At 43.2% G+C, this 18547-nt stretch overlaps 1 protein-coding gene and 1 long non-coding RNA gene across 2 annotated transcripts in view; one reads left to right on the top strand and one right to left on the bottom strand.

The window, feature by feature from the left end:
- LOC113269577 (uncharacterized) overlaps positions 1–11883 on the bottom strand; it is a 34131-nt gene extending 22248 nt beyond the window's left edge. The window contains exons 1-2 of the long non-coding RNA XR_008957095.1: positions 11700–11883; positions 9752–10022 (exon numbers count right to left, since the gene is read on the bottom strand). This is a non-coding gene — a long non-coding RNA (uncharacterized LOC113269577). The remainder of the gene's footprint in view (positions 1–9751; positions 10023–11699) is intronic.
- A 141-nt stretch (positions 11884–12024) lies between these two features.
- SLC30A4 (solute carrier family 30 member 4) overlaps positions 12025–18547 on the top strand; it is a 29698-nt gene continuing 23175 nt past the window's right edge. The window contains exons 1-2 of the mRNA XM_026518417.4: positions 12025–12181; positions 12312–12825. Of these exons, the coding sequence (XP_026374202.1) occupies positions 12435–12825 (391 nt within the window). The 5' untranslated portion in view covers positions 12025–12181; positions 12312–12434. The remainder of the gene's footprint in view (positions 12182–12311; positions 12826–18547) is intronic.

The raw sequence follows: 18547 nt of genomic DNA, 5'->3' as shown, positions 1-18547 counted from the left end.
GTTGGTTGGTTGGTTGGTTGGTTGGTTGGTTGGAGGGAGGGAGGGATGAATGGTTTTAAGTGAAAGGTACTACTTTAAAACCTACATGAGCTCTGAATGAACTCTACTACGACATTGAGGGACCATTTGCCAAAATGGGTACAGCCAGCTGCTCACCCAGGAGGTTAGAAAAGTGGGAATGTGATACACATGCCTTCCCAGCACCACCACCAACCACCAAGCATAAAAAGGGAAGAAAACATCAGAATGGAAAGATGATGGGCACTGGGCTGCAACAAACCTGAATGCAAACCTTGACTCCACCATCTTCTAATCGTGTGACTTTGAACAAAGTATTTAAAAAATTTCATTTATCCCACGTATAAAATAGTATCTACTACATAAGGTTGTTATAAGGATTAAATTGAACAACATTTAATTAAGGGTCCTAGCACAGTGCTTGATACATAGTGGGCTCAAAATACTATAATTTTTTATTATATGATAATATTTATTATCATGAAGAAATCTCTGGAGAGAGCCTAGGAAGTTATGGTTTACTTGTGAAATACGCAGGCTAAACACTTAAAATTAACTTCAGAGTAAGATGACAAAATGATATCTTTTTTTTTTATCTGAGCGAGAGAGATTAAGAGAATGAGTAGGAGGAGGAGCAAAGGGAGAAGCAGACTCCCCGCTGAGTAGGGAGCCCAATCCCAGGACCCCAGACACATGACTTGAGCCGAAGGCAGACAAACAACTGAGCCACCCAGGCACCCCAACAAAATGGCATCTCTAAAGAGAAAACTTAACAAATTAATTTACTTAATTTTTGAGGAAGTAAATCACATGTAGGTAAAAAGAATTGCTTAATATTATCTACCTGAACACCTGAAGAAAACCTTTCAGAGATTTCCAAAGGAGAGGCTGAAATAAAAGTTCCAGAAGATTGGAATGTTTTGTGAGGCAATAAGGAACTAGGTCAGAGACAAAAACAATGGGTGGAGCCTGTTGATTCCAGCCAGGGGAGGGAACCAGAGGGCCTAAGTGACAGATGCTGGAAAGACTGCAGATGTATGAAGGGCGTAGTAGTCACATTTCTAATTCTGGATTTCTCTAAGGAAACAGTCCCCATCAGAAAGGTGGAGTCCTGTGCACAGGGGAATCTGTCGTATAGGCATCAGGCAACCATGGGGTTGACATCCATGAGAGGAAGTGGAGAAGGGGCCTAACATTAACCGTCACTGGGGCACCTGGGTGGCTCAGCAGTTCAGTGTCTGCCTTCAGCTCAGGTCATGATCCCAGGGTCCTGGGATCAAGCCCCACATCGGGCTCCCTGTGCGGTGGGAAGCCTGTTTCTCCCTCTCACACTCCCCTTGCTTGTGTTCCCTCTCTCGCTGTCGCTCTCTGTCAAATAAATAAATAAAATCTTAAAAAAAAAAAAAAATCTAACAGTCAGTGAAGCAACCCATGTGCCAGTCACATTATCTCACATAAGTCACCACAACCCACTGATAGTAACTATTGTCTCCATTTTACAGAGAAGGAAACTGAAGCTCAAGGAGACCTTGTAATTCAAGTTCTCTCTGCTAGTAAGGGGAGGGGGCTGTTAGTCAGAACAGTGCCCAGCCAATACGCTGAGGTTTGCTGTGGCTCTGGTTCCTCTGTTCAACAAATACTTCTTGAGCACCTACTATGTGCCAGGCACACAGTCAGGTGCAGGAGATACGAGACCTCCAGTCTCATGGAGCAGAGTCTAATAAGAGAGTGAGACATTAGTCAAATAGCGCCACTAATGAAGATAAAATTACGAAGTAGACATGAAGACATGTAATAAATAGATGTGTCTAGACTTGGAGTGGGATGGGTGCCATGAGGAAGAGTGGTTCTAGACTTTATCTAAAACGAATGAGGTAAAGGAGTGGTGAAGAAAAGCATTCCATTTAAAAATGGCAATTGCACTTACAATGGCTGTGGTCAGAGCCCCAAACAATGCAAGTTCAGTGTGGCTACAGCTCAGAGTGGCCGAACTGAGGTTGTGGAAAAGGGTGGGCACACGAGCAGATTCCCATTCTGAAAAGTCCAAGGTATTTAAACAAGAGCCACTGGCATGCTTGGGCAGCCCCAAGTAGAGCACTCTAGTGGGTTCTGGGGCCCCAGCTACATCCTACCTGTATGAAGACAGTTGGGCTGTCCAAACGTTGCTGTCCTAATAGTACACTGGGAAGCAGAGGTTGATGGACCCAAGTAAAGAGACTGAATCCTCAAGCATCTTTGCTAGCAGGGGGCTCTCTAAGATACGGATAAGTGATCAGGAGAAGGGAGCGAGCAGTAAAATCTCTAACAACATTTCTAACTAGTGATGGGTCTGGATCAGGGTCTGCAAGCTACAGCCCACAAGCCAAATTCAGCCTTCGCCTATTTCTGTGCAGCCCTTGAGCTAAGAACGGTTTCTACATTTTTAAACAGTTGAAAAAAAGAAAAAGACAACTAATATTTTGTGACATGTGAAAAGTATATGAAATTCACATTTCAGTGTCCATAGACAAAGTCTTATGGGAATATAGCCATACTCATTCATTTATTATCATCTACGGCTGCTTTCCCCAAGAGCAGAGTTGAGCAAATGCGACCAGCACCAGGATACTGCAGCAAAGCTGAAATTATTTATTATCTGGCCCTTTAAAGAAGAAGTTTGCCAATCCTGGGGCTAGTCAGAAGAGCCTATAAATCTGACCATGTGGTCAGACAACTGACAAATGAGCTTTAGTGGGAACAAGTGCAAAGTAATGCACTTTTGGATAAAAATATCCAAACTATTTATAAAATGAAGACAGGGCTCTGAGCTATGAGGTCACACACAACTCAGAACTAAGCACAGCTGGGAGGACTAAAGACAGCAACAGTTAATATTAAGTGAATTTCATGTCCTAGATGACAATAATCAACACAGTGGATAGAGTTGGTTATCTGAAGACTTTACGAGATGGGGGGCCTCGGGAATGATTTCAGAAAGACTAAACTAGGGGCGCCTGGGTAGCTCAGTCGTTAAGCGTCTGCCTTTGGCTCAGGGCATGATCCCAGAGTCCTGGGATCGAGCCCCGCATCAGGCTCCTCCACTGGGAGCCTGCTTCTTCCTCTCCCACTCCCCCTGCTTGTGTTCCCTCTCTTGCTGGCTGTTTCTCTCTCTCTGTCAAATAAATAAATAAAATCTTAAAAAAAAAAAAAGACTAAACTAAAATTCAACTGAGAAGAAAGCTTATGTTATTTTTCACTTTCACTTAAAAATTACATATAGATATTGATGAGGGAATAGAAGGCAAGCTGAGGACAAAGCAAAAGTGGACACCCAACAACAGCCCCCCCCCCAAGGGATATATGTGACATTCCTCAGGCACTCCCAAAAGCTAAGGAGAGGAAAAATAGTTACTTTACAGAGATCACAATCCTGCAAGACAAGAGTCTCCCTCGGTTTACAAATGTCTTAGCAATTTACAAAAACAAAGCATTTCTATCAATAACCTAGCTTCCAGAAGGAAATGTAGATACAATTAAATGTCCTTATAACCTGCAACCCATTGACAGATACTTGAAGCAGGCAGAGTGTAACGTTCCTCCAGAAAGCTCCCAACCGTCTTAATGTTAATGCCTTGCTAGAGGGGAAAAGCAACCTTAACCTGAAAATGGCAAGGCCTCTGGTATCTTGTACGTCCTCTTTATCATATGAAAGTTCTTTTGAAAACCTCCCTTTTCCTTAGCTTCTCCAACCCCCTAGTATATAATCAGCCACCCCTGACAAACCGGGGGTCCTATCTTCCTGCTTTAATAAAACCACCTTTTTACACCAAAGACATGCCAAGAATTCTTTCTTGGCCTTCCACTCCGGACCTCACCCCACCAAACCTTACCTATATTCCAAAACCACATCAGATATCAACAGTCTATATGTAATCTGGGGGAAAATTAGTAATAAAGAATTAGAATTCGTGCTGTGTATGCCAGACTAATCTGGGATGGGTTATCATCTAGACTTTGTCTTACTCAATTCTATGGTTCCAGTACCTACCTTAGTGACTGGCATATGATAAACACTCAAATAATACTTGTAGAAGGCAGGCAGGCAGGAAGGAAAGGAAGAAAGAAGGGAAGAGGAGGAGGGAGGAGGGAAAGAAGGAGGGAAATTGGGCAGAATCTACAGGGTTTGAAAGGTGAACAGCAGCTAGCCAGACACCAAGAATGAGGAAGAATACCCCAGCAGGGAACCAGGAACACAGAAGGCCGGGAGTGGTCATGAGGCCTGTAAATCATGTCATTAAAAACCCCCAGTCACCTTTGTTCTAGCTGTAAGGTAACTTGGTTTCTCGTAGTCATTGGTCTTGCGAAGAGGGCATCCAGGGCAATAACAGAGTTGTAGCCCCAGGAGAATTAAGTAATCAACCTCTCAGTAATTTTGTTGGTCTCTTGGGGCAGTCTGGCATACACTGATTTCCCCAGCCTCACCTTCAGGCATAGTCTCCACACCTGCAAAGCTGCACAATTGATTTGGGACCTCTGTGGCTCTAACAAGTCTTGGTGTCTTGGAGGCCCTACCTGGGTGTGGCTGGCCTCCCTCTAGGACACCTTTGACCTCTTCCATTTCACTTTGACAGGAATCATATCCAGAGAATTTTCAGGAACACCCAGCCCAGTGTGCTGCAGAGCCTAAAAGGAACAAGGTATCTTTCCCAGGGAAGATACTCTCCCTGCCCAGCAGTGTCATGGTTACAGAATCGATTCTTGCTACAAGGTAAACTCATCCCAATACACTGAAAGTCCCAGGTCTTGGGAATCCCCTCCATCCCAAGTAAACCAAGACAGTTGGTCACCTGCCAGGTAGATTCCTTATTACCAATGGGCTTATTATCCTGCTGCTCCCCAGACTCAACCTGGGCCTGCTCCAAAGTTTCTGCTACCACAAGACCACCGTAAAGGCCACTTTTAGGCAACAGGCTTGAGCAATGAAAACCTGAGTCAGGTCAAAGGGTCCACAGGGACCCCTGGGCTGAATGCAAACAGGTGCATCAGGCGACCCACCTCCAAATAGCCATAAGCCTTAGCTGACCAAGGGGCTGCTTACAATAGGGTGCAGGTACCGAAAAAGGAGAATTCTATATGCTCCCATACCTCCTCACCTTCCCCCCTTAACTACAGCCCCCCTGGCAGACAGTCTCTCCTTTGCTGTTCTGCCCATTTGTATTCACTCAACTTCTATCTCCTGTGTTCTGCCACAGGTGAATTCTTCCACTGCCCACAACTTCAGCCTCCATCCAATTGGGTCGCCCCACACCCACCACTCAGAATATTCAGAGTGGCTTCTTCTGGGTCTGGGGAGGGGACAGCAGGGGCTGGGGAGTCACTGTTAACAGGATTAAGATCAGAGACCAGGAGACAGAGCAGAAGGGGTTCCTAAGGAATCTTGGTGACGTGGGAAACAAAGGCAGAAGGAAATGTAGATAAAATTACATGTCCTTATAACCTGCAGCCCATTGACAAATAGTTGAGGCAGGCAGAGTACAATGTTCCTCCAGGAAGCTCCCAACTGTCTTTTTTTTTTTTTAAGATTTTATTTATTTATTTGACAGAGAGAGAGACAGCCAGCAAGAGAGGGAACACAGGCAGGGGAGCGGGAGAGGAAGAAGCAGGCTCCCATGGGAAGAGCCTGACGTGGGGCCCGATCCCAGAACTCCAGGATCATGCCCTGAGCCGAAGGCAGACGCCCAACGACTGAGCTACCCAGGCGCCCCTCAACTGTCTTGACGATAATGTCTTGCTAGAAGGAAAAACAACCTTAGTTTGACAATAGCAAGGCTTCCAGTATCCTGTGAGTTTTCTTTAGCATATGAAACTCCTTTTGGATACCTCCCCTACCTTTACTTCCCCCAACCTCAAAGTGTATAATCACAATCCCAGGGTACCAGGCAGCTGCCGCGGCTTTTTCTGCCATGGTTCCTATCCCCGTGTTTCAATGTAATCACTTCTTTTGCACCAAAGACGTCTCAATAATTCTTTCCTGGGGGGGGGGGGGAGAATTCTTTCTTGACCATTGGCTCCGGACCTTACCTACATTCTCAAACTACATCATCGGTCACTGGAGAGTTGGTCGTTAAGACTCCTGTCTTTCATCTGTGTCTATGTGTTTCTGCGCATACAGGGAAGATTAGGCAGACCCTAGTATCAGGAAAAACTCAAATCATTTCCAATTTGGTACTAAAGTGAAGGCTGTCTTAAACCCTATTTGTAAGTGAGCAGAATATGAGTTAGTAAAATATAAATAACAAAAAGGAGGGTAAAAGTTTGTTCGTCAGTATAAAACAGCTGTAATAATTACAGTAATTTGTATCTAATTATCATGTGGTACCGTGATTATGAGGCATTATTGTGTCATGTAAGTCATACACCAAGATCTTTGTGATTAGGGTACTGAATTCTGCTCATTCATGTGTGCTCCCATAGTTTAAAACCATTAGAGAGGATCATTTAGGTCGGCTTAGTCATGGGTTTTTGCTTCAGGGAACACAGGGAGTTAAATAGCAGGTGGATTCGTTACCTGGCTCTGGGAGGACCCATGTAAGGATACTTGAAAAAAAAATTAATGCCACCTTTATTTATAAAGGAATTCTGGGGAAAACTCAAAATACTTTGCAGATTTTAATCTAATTAATCCTCACAATAACCCCAGGAGGGAGTTCTTACACAATGGCCTTCATTGTTTAAAGCTAGCAGTTGTTAGAGGCCACAGAAGAGTCACTTTTTCTGCAGTTGCTTCTCTCTTGGTTTAATTCATAAACATTAGAGTGTTCTTTGACATAAGTCAGGTATAAATATCAACTGAGTATTAGTGAATTAATCATCTCCAGTCAGTAGGAGACAGACTAATCTCACCACTAAGAATTTCTCAGACACTACGCACCAGCTTCAAGAAATACAAATGTTTGAGGGAATTTAAAGTTATGAATGAACTCTCTATGATTAAAAAATATATATATTTTTAAAGATTTTATTTATTTATTCGACAGAGATAGAGACAGCCAGCGAGAGAGGGAACACAAGCAGGGGGAGTGGGAGAGGAAGAAGCAGGCTCCCAGTGGAGAAGCCTGATGTGGGGCTCGATCCCATCACGCCGGGATCATGCCCTGAGCCGAAGGCAGACGCTTAACGACTGCACCACCCAGGCGCCCCATGATTAAAATATTTTTGTATATAAATCCATGTGAATTTACAGCATTTCTGCTCTGAGTACATTGTTAGGTGCCCTGGACAAAAACAACTTAGGATAGAAATGAAGTAAGAGTAACAGTGATGTGTGGTTGTGATCTAGAGACCTAACAAAGGCAGAATACAAACCAGGGACTGGGGTTTAACTCTCCTAGGAAGGGACAGATACAAGTGGAGGATTAACAATCAGCATTTGTCGGTAGCCATGTTTTGCATTTTGGTTCAGATGGCACGGTCTTTAATAGTGGTAAAGTAGCGAAGGGAATATTTTCACACGCACAATCTCATTGGAGATAGGTAGGACAAATATTATTCCCCACTTACAGACAGAAAATGAGTTCAGCAACAGTATGCTGCTAGGGATCATAGCGAAAGGATGGCAAAAGTAGAAGCCGAATGAGCTTCTCTTGTCTGTGATGTAGGATTCTTCCCAAAGCACGTCCAGAGTCAGCCTTCCACCCTCACATTTAAGCTCCCCGAGCCCAGCTGCCACCTCAGACTCCAGGGCCTGTGTGCTGATGCCTTAAACCTGTCCCAGCTCCTATGCCCTCTAATTTTAGCCAGACGTGGTTAGAGAAATTCATAGGTACATTTACTTTAAAAAAAGAAGGGAAGATAAAAACGAAGGTGTGAAAACAATGAACTTGTTTAGTGTAGGTTTTGGCAGGATGCATGGACTTGGCCCAGAGACCCTCTCCTTTATCTCCTCCCTGTCCAAGAAGGAAACTTGCCTGTCCTTAGGCAATTCTCTTAACTCTTCTGGGTCCTTCTTCTCCTCCCCTGGAAGAGGGGTTAAACTGAATCCCCAGCTTCCCTGTTACAAGAGAACAATCCACAAAAAGAAATTATTACACTCCCTGTAGTTGTGTATCACATCACCAACCCTTGTCCATATGTAGCTGACAGCTTTCATCCCCTCCCGCAAAGGTAAGGAGTCACATTCCAAAAATATCCTTTGAGAATCCTACAATCACCTATTCTAATAGAGAAAGGAATTCTCAGGATGGGGAATATGCAACATTTGAGCCTGTCAATTAAGTGGCACCTTTTCCCATATTTTCATTAAAAAATTTTTTTTAAGATTTTATTTATTTATTTGAGAGAAAGAGATAGCGAGAGAAAGCAGAACAAGAAAGAGGGGCAGAGAGAAAAGCAGACTCCCTGTTGAGTAGGGAGCACAATGCAGAGACCCCGGGATCATGACCTGAGCCGAAGGCAGACACTTAACCAACTGAGCCACCCAGGCACCACACCCCATATTTCCATTTTTAAAAACTTTTCCACTTTTCCCCCTTTCTTTCCAAGAAGGATTTCACAGGGTGATGCTGAAGTCTCGAGGTGCTGGCGAATCTTTGGCATATGGAATAGGAATTTCTCCTAGCACACTTCAAGGAGTCTAAGTACTTTTCTGTAGATCATTCCATTTGTGTGTGGAAACAGACTGAGAGGATAATGTAGGATAATGGATGAGAGCATGAGCGGGGAGGAGAGGGAGAAGCAGACTCCCTGGGATCATGACCTGAGCCAAAGTGAGACTGAGCCGCCCAGGTGTCCCTCTACCTAAAAAATATTAATAGTTGGCATTGACGGAGCACTTACTATGTGCTAGGAACTATATATGCTCTGTTTTACATGCTTTACATGCATGATCTCATTGAATCCTTACCATAGCCCTGGGAAGAGGGTACTCTCACCAAACCCCTTTTATAGGTAAGAAAATTGAAGCACAAATTGGTTAAATGGTTTGCGAGAGATTATAGGACTAGTGAAACGAGGGCACACACACAGTCAGACTTTAAGACCCATGCTTTGAATCATTAACTTCCTCCCAGTGATGCTATAAGGACTAAATGAGCTGCTGTAAATCAGGTACCCTGCAGAGGCGCCTGGCACATAAAAAAGCCTCAAGTAAATGTTAGCTGTGGTATTATTTTCAGCATTGTCATTTGCGCCCAAAAACGTCTGGGCCAGAAAACAAGTTTTGACATAGGATATTGTGGGGGTATTCTAGCTGACTGCCAGAAGTTATGTGTCTTGCAAATGTCAGACATCTACCATTACCTAAACAATTTGTGTATTATGAATTACCTGGTTAAGAGAGAGGATAAATCGTTAGCAACTTTATCTATTTGCCCATGCCGAAAAGTTCTTCATACTGGAAAGAAGTAGGAAGTCTCTTATAAAAGAACGGCAGGCTGAGCAATAGCTAGAGCTGAATCGCTGGCAGTACCCAGATTATAAATGGATTATGTTTCAAAAGTTCATTTGTCTATTGTTATAAATTCCGAATGCATAGAAATAAGGTTGCAAATGGTGGTTACATGCCAAGACTATTCACAGAAGTCTATTTGGCCCGTTTTCAAGTTCAACGATAGAAATCATGCCACTAGCCCAAGGACGGGCCTGGGAACAAGGGCCCATGTGATAAAATAAAAAGTGTCTTTCCTGGTATAGAGGAAAGTTGAGATTGAGAGTATTCGTTATCTATTGCTCTGTCACAAATTATGCCCAAACTTACCATATGAAAACAATAAACATTATTATCTCACGGTCTCTGTGGGTCATCTGGGAGCAGCTTAGTTGGGTGGTTCTGCTCAGGATCTCTCCCGGGGTCTCAGTCAATATCTCCTGGGCTACAGTCATCTGAAGGCAGAGGCTCTACTTCCAATATGGCTCATTCACATGGCTGTTGGCAGGAGGTCTCCATTTCTCATCACGTGGACTTTTCTTTGGGGCTGCTTGAGTTCCTCGTGACATGATAACTCTGGCTTCCCCCCGCGCAAGTGATCCTAGAGAGAACAAGCAGGCAGCTGCAGTGCCTTTTATGACCTAGCCTTTTAAGTCATACACTGTCACTATTGTCATATTCTACTCATTGTAGGCTATATGGTAGTCATTCAAAGAAGCTTACATTCAGTGGGAGGGAGATTAAGCTCTACCTCTGGATGGGACAAGTATCAGAATTTGTGGACATACATTAAAATCACTATATAGTTTTTTGGTATCTTCCTATTACTCTGTCCAGATATCCAGCGATACAAAATAATAAAAATAAATTGGGATGCAGAACTGCAGCCCTTCCCAACAAAACTTCCTGTAAGTACCCAAAACAATCCATGTTCTGCCTCAACTTTTCTTGAATGTACCTATCCCCTTTCCTTGAATGCAATCTTATTTGAAGAATTTATGTCAAAGAAAGAGCAATCACATTCCTGACATATTTGTTTTATTCATTTGTATTACTCATTAGAATTTCAGGCAGTATAACAAACTGAAATGAAAAACAACAATTAACTTACTCCTGAGTTGGATGGATTAAGATATTTGGGGTTAGGAAAGCAAGGCTCAGTAAGCACTCTCCCTTCAGCTGGTAATGACCTGAGTGCTCTGGTTATTGAATATTTGGGGCAAGTCTGCTCTTCTTGGTCGTGGGAACCATGGGATCTCTGACCCAGGTTTCCTAACTTGACTCCCATGGCTGCAGCTCTGAAGGAATATGGTGGGCATTCAAAAGTGGATTGCTGGGGAGTCCAAAAGCAGTTGGTGCTCTTGCACCTGAGGCATGCGAGACTCTAAAACGCCATCTGAATCTTCAGAGGAAAATGATGCTCCATGTGACTTTTTATTGTATATTTTGTAACTTAGAAATTTGGTAATCCATGTAGACTACTGTCAAAATACAACATCCATTAACACAGGATAACAAGGAGTTTCACTACAATTCAATTCCAAGTGTTAGCTAGGGGCTTGATCTATAAGTTCCCCTGACAGTGTTGCTGTTTTAAATCTCAAAATTTGAGTATGAAACCCTTTTGAGAATATGTTAAAACCTAAGGGTCTTAACTCAAGAAAATACGCGTAAGCCACAATATTTTGCATATGAGGTTAAAGCCTCCAGAAGCCCCTAAAACCCATCCAAGGAATCTGGATTAAGAATCTCCTAAGACTTGAAGGGAGAAGGGGAGTGGGAAGGTTTATTGCCATTCCACTTTACCATTACAACTCAGATCTAAATCAGAAACTACTATTCAGAACTTAATTCTTTTAAATTTGATGTTAACAGAACCAAAGGCCAAAACGGAAACCCCTACTAGATTTTGTGCTTGGGTTTAGTCCATGTTATTAGTGAAGGCAAAAGGAATATGGCAGCGAACACACACACACATATCTGATGAAAAGCGATAGGAAATACAAAACAGGACTTAGAACTGCTGAAGACCATAAACCTTGCCCTCTCGGAGTTGACCTGACGTTGCAGCAAATCTTGCCAACTTGCCAAAGAAGCAGCAACTCGAGGAAAGAAAGCTGCTTGGTTTCTCACTTTGCAAGAAAGCATTAAAATCGTTTTCTGCCGCGGATCCGCAACCGAGATCCTGACCCAATATTCCTGAGGCCCTCCTTGGGTGGAGCGAGCTCCGGCAGCAACGCCCAGCCCCGGGCGGGCGGGACCGTTCGAATCTACCCACTTGGTCCGCAGGCCCCGGCTCCATCCGCTCCCGCCTCTTCGCCCGGGGAGGTGGCAGGGCTGCGCCGGAGACAGGGGCATCTCTGTGAGTGCCTCTCAGGCAGAGCCAGGCGCACGGGGCTGCGCAGCCGGGACTGGGGCGCCGGGCCGGGGATGCGGCGCGCGCCCCTGCCCCGCCCCTCGCGGGCGCCGCAGCCCTGCGCAGCGGGCCTGCGTGTGCTCGTGCCGACCCCTCCTTCGCGCTCCTCGCCTGCGGCCGCTCCGGCGCACGCGCGCGGCCTCGCGCAGGGCGGGGAGAGGCGGCGGCCCCCGGCGCCCGGCCCCGAACCTGTCAGACCCGGGGAGCCGGCCTGGAGCTGCGGGCGCGGCCGGCGCCAGGACGGCCCCGCTCCCCGCGCGGCCCCGGCCCGAGCTGTGCGAGTCGGCCCCGCCGAGCCGGCCGCGGGCGGGGAGATGAGCGGCGGCTCCGCGGCAGCGCCCCAGGTAGACGCGCCGCCCCCTCGCGGAGCCCCGGCGCCTCCGGGCCGGCCTGGCGCCCCCGCCGCCCGGGGCTTCGGAACTTGTGGGCAGTGTTGGGGCGCTTTTAATTTATAACGTGTTTCGTTTTTCGCAGGATGGGGAGGGACGCGCGGCAGTGCCATCGGGAACTGGCGCTCCGGTGAAGTAGGAGCTGCCGCGGCCGCCGGCCGGCCGCCTGCACCGAGCCGTTCCGTGCCGCGGCCGCTCAGCCTCTGCCATGGCCGGATCCGGCGCGTGGAAGCGCCTCAAATCTCTGCTGAGGAAGGATGATGCGCCGCTGTTTTTAAATGACACCAGCGCCTTTGACTTCTCGGACGAGGCGGGGGACGAGGGGCTTTCTCGGTTTAACAAACTTCGAGTTGTGGTGGCCGATGATGGTTCTGAAATCCCAGAAAGGCCTATTAACGGGGCGCACCCGGCCCTGCAGGCCGACGACGATTCCTTACTGGACCAGGACTTACCTTTGACCAACAGTCAGCTGAGTTTGAAGGTGGACCCCTGTGACAACTGCAGCAGACAGCGAGAGTTACTGAAGCAGAGAAAGGTGAAAACCAGATTGACCATTGCTGCCGTTCTTTACTTGCTTTTCATGATTGGAGAACTTGTAGGTGAGTTGTGTTGCCAACTCACTTTCCATCTACCTTGTCCCGAGGGTTGTTGTCAAGCTTTAGTTACGCATGATTTGAGGTTTAAACTTTCTTTTCAGGAAGTTTGTTGTTTACCAAGATACTGATCTCCTGTTAGGAAAAGTCCACAGGGTTCCAAAGTGCAGGTCAACCTAAGTACGACATAAACTGTCAGATAACTTTGACTTTTTCTTCTGGCTCTCCAAACACTGTGACATGTACTGTGAAGTTAAGGACAGTAGCTTCATCGTATATCGTGTAACTTCCTCTTAAAAATTTTTTGATAAAACACCGGGTTAATTTTTGCATCGTTTAAAATAGTAAATGATCTAAACGTAGAATCATAAAGTTTTACAGTATGGAATGACCTTACTGAACACCTGCTCCTCTTCTTTTTTCACACATAAGGAATCTGAGGGCCCGGAGAGTGAAACAAGTTGTGAGGACACTTAGCTGGTTAGTGGAAGAGCCACATCTATAGTCCCAGTCACCTTATTTTTTTCCTCTACGTTTGACTTAAGCGGTCTCTTCATTACTATTTCCTTTTGTATTTATATCCAAGAGACTTGGAAAATTAAATACTACTAACTGACCTTTAAAGTTTTTCATCATAGTAAGGATCTGAAAGGAACCAGAGTGCTCCCCCAGGGTTTATGAACTCGGTTTTTTCACTTTTTAATTATTCAAGTAATACATTCTCACTCTAAAATATATTCTTAGAGATTAATTTCACAGTCACAGTAGTGTAACTGCTAAATTCTCTTAGTGACAGTTTACAAAAGTGACATTAAAGGAGGGAGATTATTCTGCCGTGTTGTTTCTTAATGATGAACCATTACTGGAACAGAAGTGGCAGTCCAGATTAAGATGCTGGCCAGAGGTTATATGTAGGAAAATTATATACATTTCCTACCTCATTTTATACCTCTCCTCCCCAGTGCACACTTCAGCCATGCTGGCCTTCTTTCTCCCCATGACTCACAAAGCTTTTTCTTGTCCATAAGACCTCCAAACTGGCTGGTCCCTCTACCTCAGTGACTTTCAAAGTTTCTTGACCTCCTTATAGTAAAAACGACACTTAACATTGTGACCCGGGTACGCATGCATGCATACATAGGTATGTATGTACACACACATACATATATGTGGAAATATATGTATAACTGAAACAAAAGTCTCATTTCTTGTGATGCGTTCTGGTATTTTTTCAATTATGGCCCCAGCCCACGTAATTGATTTCGTGTTCACAAATAGATCAGGGCCTGCAATTGAGAAAAACCACCTAACCTGGAGTGCCTTTTCCCAAATCTTCTCTTGGCTGTTTTCTTGACATTCATCTTACCCCAAAAGATACCTCTGAGAGACCTTTTCTGACTGACTAAAGTAAATATTCTATCTCCCCTGTGGTCTCCCTAACTTTAAAAGCCCTCAGCATCTTGAGATTATCTTGTTTGTCTATTCACTTGTTTAATATCTATCTTCTTCCACTGAAATATAAGCCACATTCCCGACATCTACAATAATGACTGGCACAGAATAGACATTCAATAAAATTTTGTTGAATTAATTTTTATTGTGATAGAGAATTATAAATGCTTAAACTGTAAAGAAAGTAAAAGTCAGGAGTGAAGTTGTGGCCAGCTAAGGCATGGCCTCTACAGACTTAAGATTCAATGATTTGCCCAAATTCACACAGCTAGAATATTGGGTCAATCAGACTTGGTGATTCTTTTTTTTTTTTTTTAAGATTTATTTCAGAGGGCGTGCGCGCACGCATATATATATATATATATATATATATATATATATATATATATACACACACACACACACACACACATACATACATACATACATACATGAGGGAGAGGAGCAGAGGGAGAGGAAGAAAAGCAGACTCCCTACTGAGCAGGGAGCCCCTCACAGGGCTGGATCCCAGGACCCTGGGATCATGACCTGAGCTGAAGGCAGATGCTTAACTGACAGAGCCACCCAGGTGCTCCAGACTTAGTGATTCTTGAAGTTAATATTTAGTATTTGAAGTTAAAACCACATTAATCACATTTTCCCCCTTAAAATTAATTTAGAGTTTATTTTACCTAAGTAACAATTACTAAGATAAAAGTATCCTGACATACCATTTTTGAAATCTCTTATTTGGTAAATTTGTTTTGTGAAAGCTACAATAAGTATTTTATTTAAAATACTGACTTTATAATAAAAAATCATTTAAAACAAAACAAAACAAAAAAAAATACTGACTTTATTTTCAAAGATACAAATCTTTTGTTAAATAATACCGAAATGCTAATTCTTAGGCTAAGCATTAACAAATATTCAGAATATTACATAGAATTAAATTGTATATAGTAGGGCATTTATTAAAGTGTATCAAAGGCACTCAGAAATAAGGCATCTTATGTAGAAAGTATGGAGTAATTTTAAAAATGAAGTAATTTAAAGATCTGAAAGAGAAGACTTGATTTTGAATCTTGGCTTTGCCACCTGCTCTAAGAGTTTAGACAGGTCCATTCTTTTCTTCCTTTCATTTAGCAAGTATTTTTTGAGTACTTGCTCTATGCCAGGCACTATATTAAGTATTCTGGATATACAATGCAGACAAAACTGTTATAAAACCTACCGTCTGAAGCACTTAGTCTAGTGGAGGGCACAGCTGTTAAACATATACACAGATAAATTTAAAATCCATATGGCCTTAAGTGTTATGAAGAAAAAGAACAAGATACTATAAGACATAGTAACCAGTTCAACATAATTTATGTATGAGCCAGGTACAGTTAAACCAAAAAAAGAAGAAAAAAAAAAAGTAGGAGTTATTCAAGCAAAGGGAGCGGAGGAGTTTTCCAAGTGAAGAGAACAGCATGTACGAAGGTCCTAAAAACCTTCAATTCTTTAAAAGGACCTAAAAAGAAGGCAAGTTTGACTGGAATATAATAAGCAAAAGGGAAAGGGGCCAGAGGACCAGATCAGGCCGGTTCTGATAGACCGTATTATGAGTATAGTTTTTTTGGGGGTTTTTTTTGTTTTTTTTTAAAGATTTTATTTATTTGACAGAGAGAGATACAGCCAGCGAGAGAGGGAACACAAGCAGGGGGAGTGGGAGAGGAAGAAGCAGGCTCATAGCGGAGGAGCCTGATGTGGGGCTCGATCCCATAACGCTGGGATCACGCCCTGAGCCGAAGGCAGACACTTAACCGCTGTGCCACCCAGGCGCCCCATGAGTATAGTTTTTTTTTTTTTTTTTTTAAAGATTTTATTTATTTATTTGACAGAGATAGAGACAGCCAGCGAGAGAGGGAACACAAGCAGGGGGAGTGGGAGAGGAAGAAGCAGGCTCATAGCAGAGGAGCCTGATGTGGGGCTCGATCCCATAACGCCGGGATCACGCCCTGAGCCGAAGGCAGACGCTTAACCGCTGTGCCACCCAGGCGCCCCAGAGTATAGTTTTTAATTTTAAGTACAATGAAAACCCAGTGAAGGCTTATAAGTAGAGAGTGATATAATGGGATTTACTTTCTTGAAAGATTATTCTGGCCCTTATGTGGAGATGGATTGGAGGGTGCAAGAATGGGAAGCACGTAGACTATTGCAGAGAGGTTCAGACAAGAAGCAATTATGGCTTGGACTGGTGTGGATGGAGAAAAACGTACTGATTGAGAAACATCCCAGAAGTAACAACAAAATTGACTAATGGTTTAGATGTGGAGGTTGATTCTGAAGTTTCTCACCTAAGCAACTGAGTATGTCATTTATGAGTCAGGGAGAAAATACAGAGCAGGATTTAGGCATGGGCTCAAGGGTTGTTTTAGACATCTTCATTATCAGATGTACGTAAAATAGCCAGTAAAGATGAATAGTGAGCTGTTAGATGTGAGTCTATAGTTCAGAAGAGAGGTCAAGTTAAGAGATACAGTGTGTAATGGTATCAGAATGGAAAAAACCGCCTAGAGAGTCCATTTTGAGGAACTCCAACTTTAGAAGTCAGGCAAAAGACAAACTGGTATTCCAGAATCCAAGGAAATAGAGTAATTCTAAGTGGAATTAAATAAGTTAAAGGTGTTGAGAGGTCTAATGAGATGAGAGCTAAACTATCCTTTGGATTTAGTAATAGTTATTAATTAACAACTGCATTTTTATTGGGAGCGAAAAAGCTTGAAGAATATATGCAAACAGACTTCCAGGTAAAGATGGCAAATGAACTCATGTATCTAAATGCACTTTCTCCTGAAGCCTCTCAAACTACAATAAAGGGATTTTTTAATGTATATATATGCATATAGCCATATATCCGTGTGTGTGTGTGTGTGTGTGTGTGTGTGTGTCCGTGTCCACATAGATGGAGAGAACTGGAAATGAGATAATAACATAACTTTGGGAAACTAGAAAGTAGATAAAAGAAATAACTGACTTAGTAGACCCAAGAAAGCCACCTCCTAAAAAAGCAGTTGGGGAAAGCCAAGAATCAACCCACTTTACAGTAATTCATAGAAATACCTAGAGAATTTACTAAAATACAGATTACTGGGTGAGAGTTTCTAATTAAGTAGGTCTGGGATAGGGCCTAAGAATTTGCATTTCTAACAAGTTCACAGGGGTTGCTAAAACTAGGGGCCATACTGAGAACTGCACTTCAGAATCTGAAGTACGCCCAGGATTGGTGCACCAGGTACCCCTAGAAGTGTGGGTAAAGAGGAAGACTAAAATAAGGAAACTAGTTAAACAGATATAATAATTATATAGTTAGTAGCCACAGAAATAAGAGATATGTATCTGTAAGAATAGGCTGCTTTAAAAAAGAAATTCAAGGTGAAGAGCCTTTGAACAATAAAAACAAAAAAATTTTGAACTCCATAAAAAAGTTAAAAGATGAACTAAGGTAATCTCTCAGAGTGGAGCAAAAAGATAGATAATAGGAGAAAAACATAAGAAAATGAGTGTATCAATCCAAACTCCAAATAATAGGAGTTTGAAGAATAGAGAAAACGGAACAAAAATGGTTAACAATACAGTTTAAGAAATTTCCCCAGGACTGAAGGGTATACCTTTCCAGATGAAAAGCGTCAACAAAAACCCAGCAAAATGGGTGAAAATAAACCCATACCAACTTATATCATTGTGAAATTTCAGAATACAGGGAACACATTGTTACCTATTGCTTCAGGCAGCTGCAGTGTTAAACAATTCCCTCTGTTTTTTAACAGACATTCTTTAGGGTTTGCCTAAGGCAGATCCCCAAGTCAAGTCAAGTCAAAACAGCCTTGCTAATATGGTTTTCCAGGGAATTACCAGGCAGATCAAATAATGATAGTCCTTTGGGAATGGGGCTTGTAAGGAGCTGTAGCCCCATTTCATCCCTTGCAGTGACTGCCAGGCTGGTTTTCACTAGGGTTGCTGCTTGTTGGTTTTCAGGGCTACTAAGGAGCGGGAGAGAAGGAAATGGGCTCAAGGCTACAGAATGTTCGCTCTTACAAAGATTCAGTTGTTTTCCTTGAATGAATACTACCTATATCACCCTTGGTTTAATTTCCAGGGTTCTAAAGAAGCTGATTTGGACCATTTTTGCCCATGTCCTCATTACTTTCGTAGAGGAGATGATTTTCAAAGGTCCTTAGTCTGCTATTTTTTGCTGATGATTATCAATACATGGGTCTTCAAATTTAGGTTAACTAAAATTAAAATGAAT

This window comes from Ursus arctos, unplaced genomic scaffold, assembly GCF_023065955.2.
Source record: "Ursus arctos isolate Adak ecotype North America unplaced genomic scaffold, UrsArc2.0 scaffold_36, whole genome shotgun sequence".
In the NCBI taxonomy this organism is placed as follows: domain Eukaryota; kingdom Metazoa; phylum Chordata; class Mammalia; order Carnivora; family Ursidae; genus Ursus; species Ursus arctos.
Note: the sequence above shows the minus strand (reverse complement) of the source record. Positions and strands in the feature narration are given on the sequence as shown.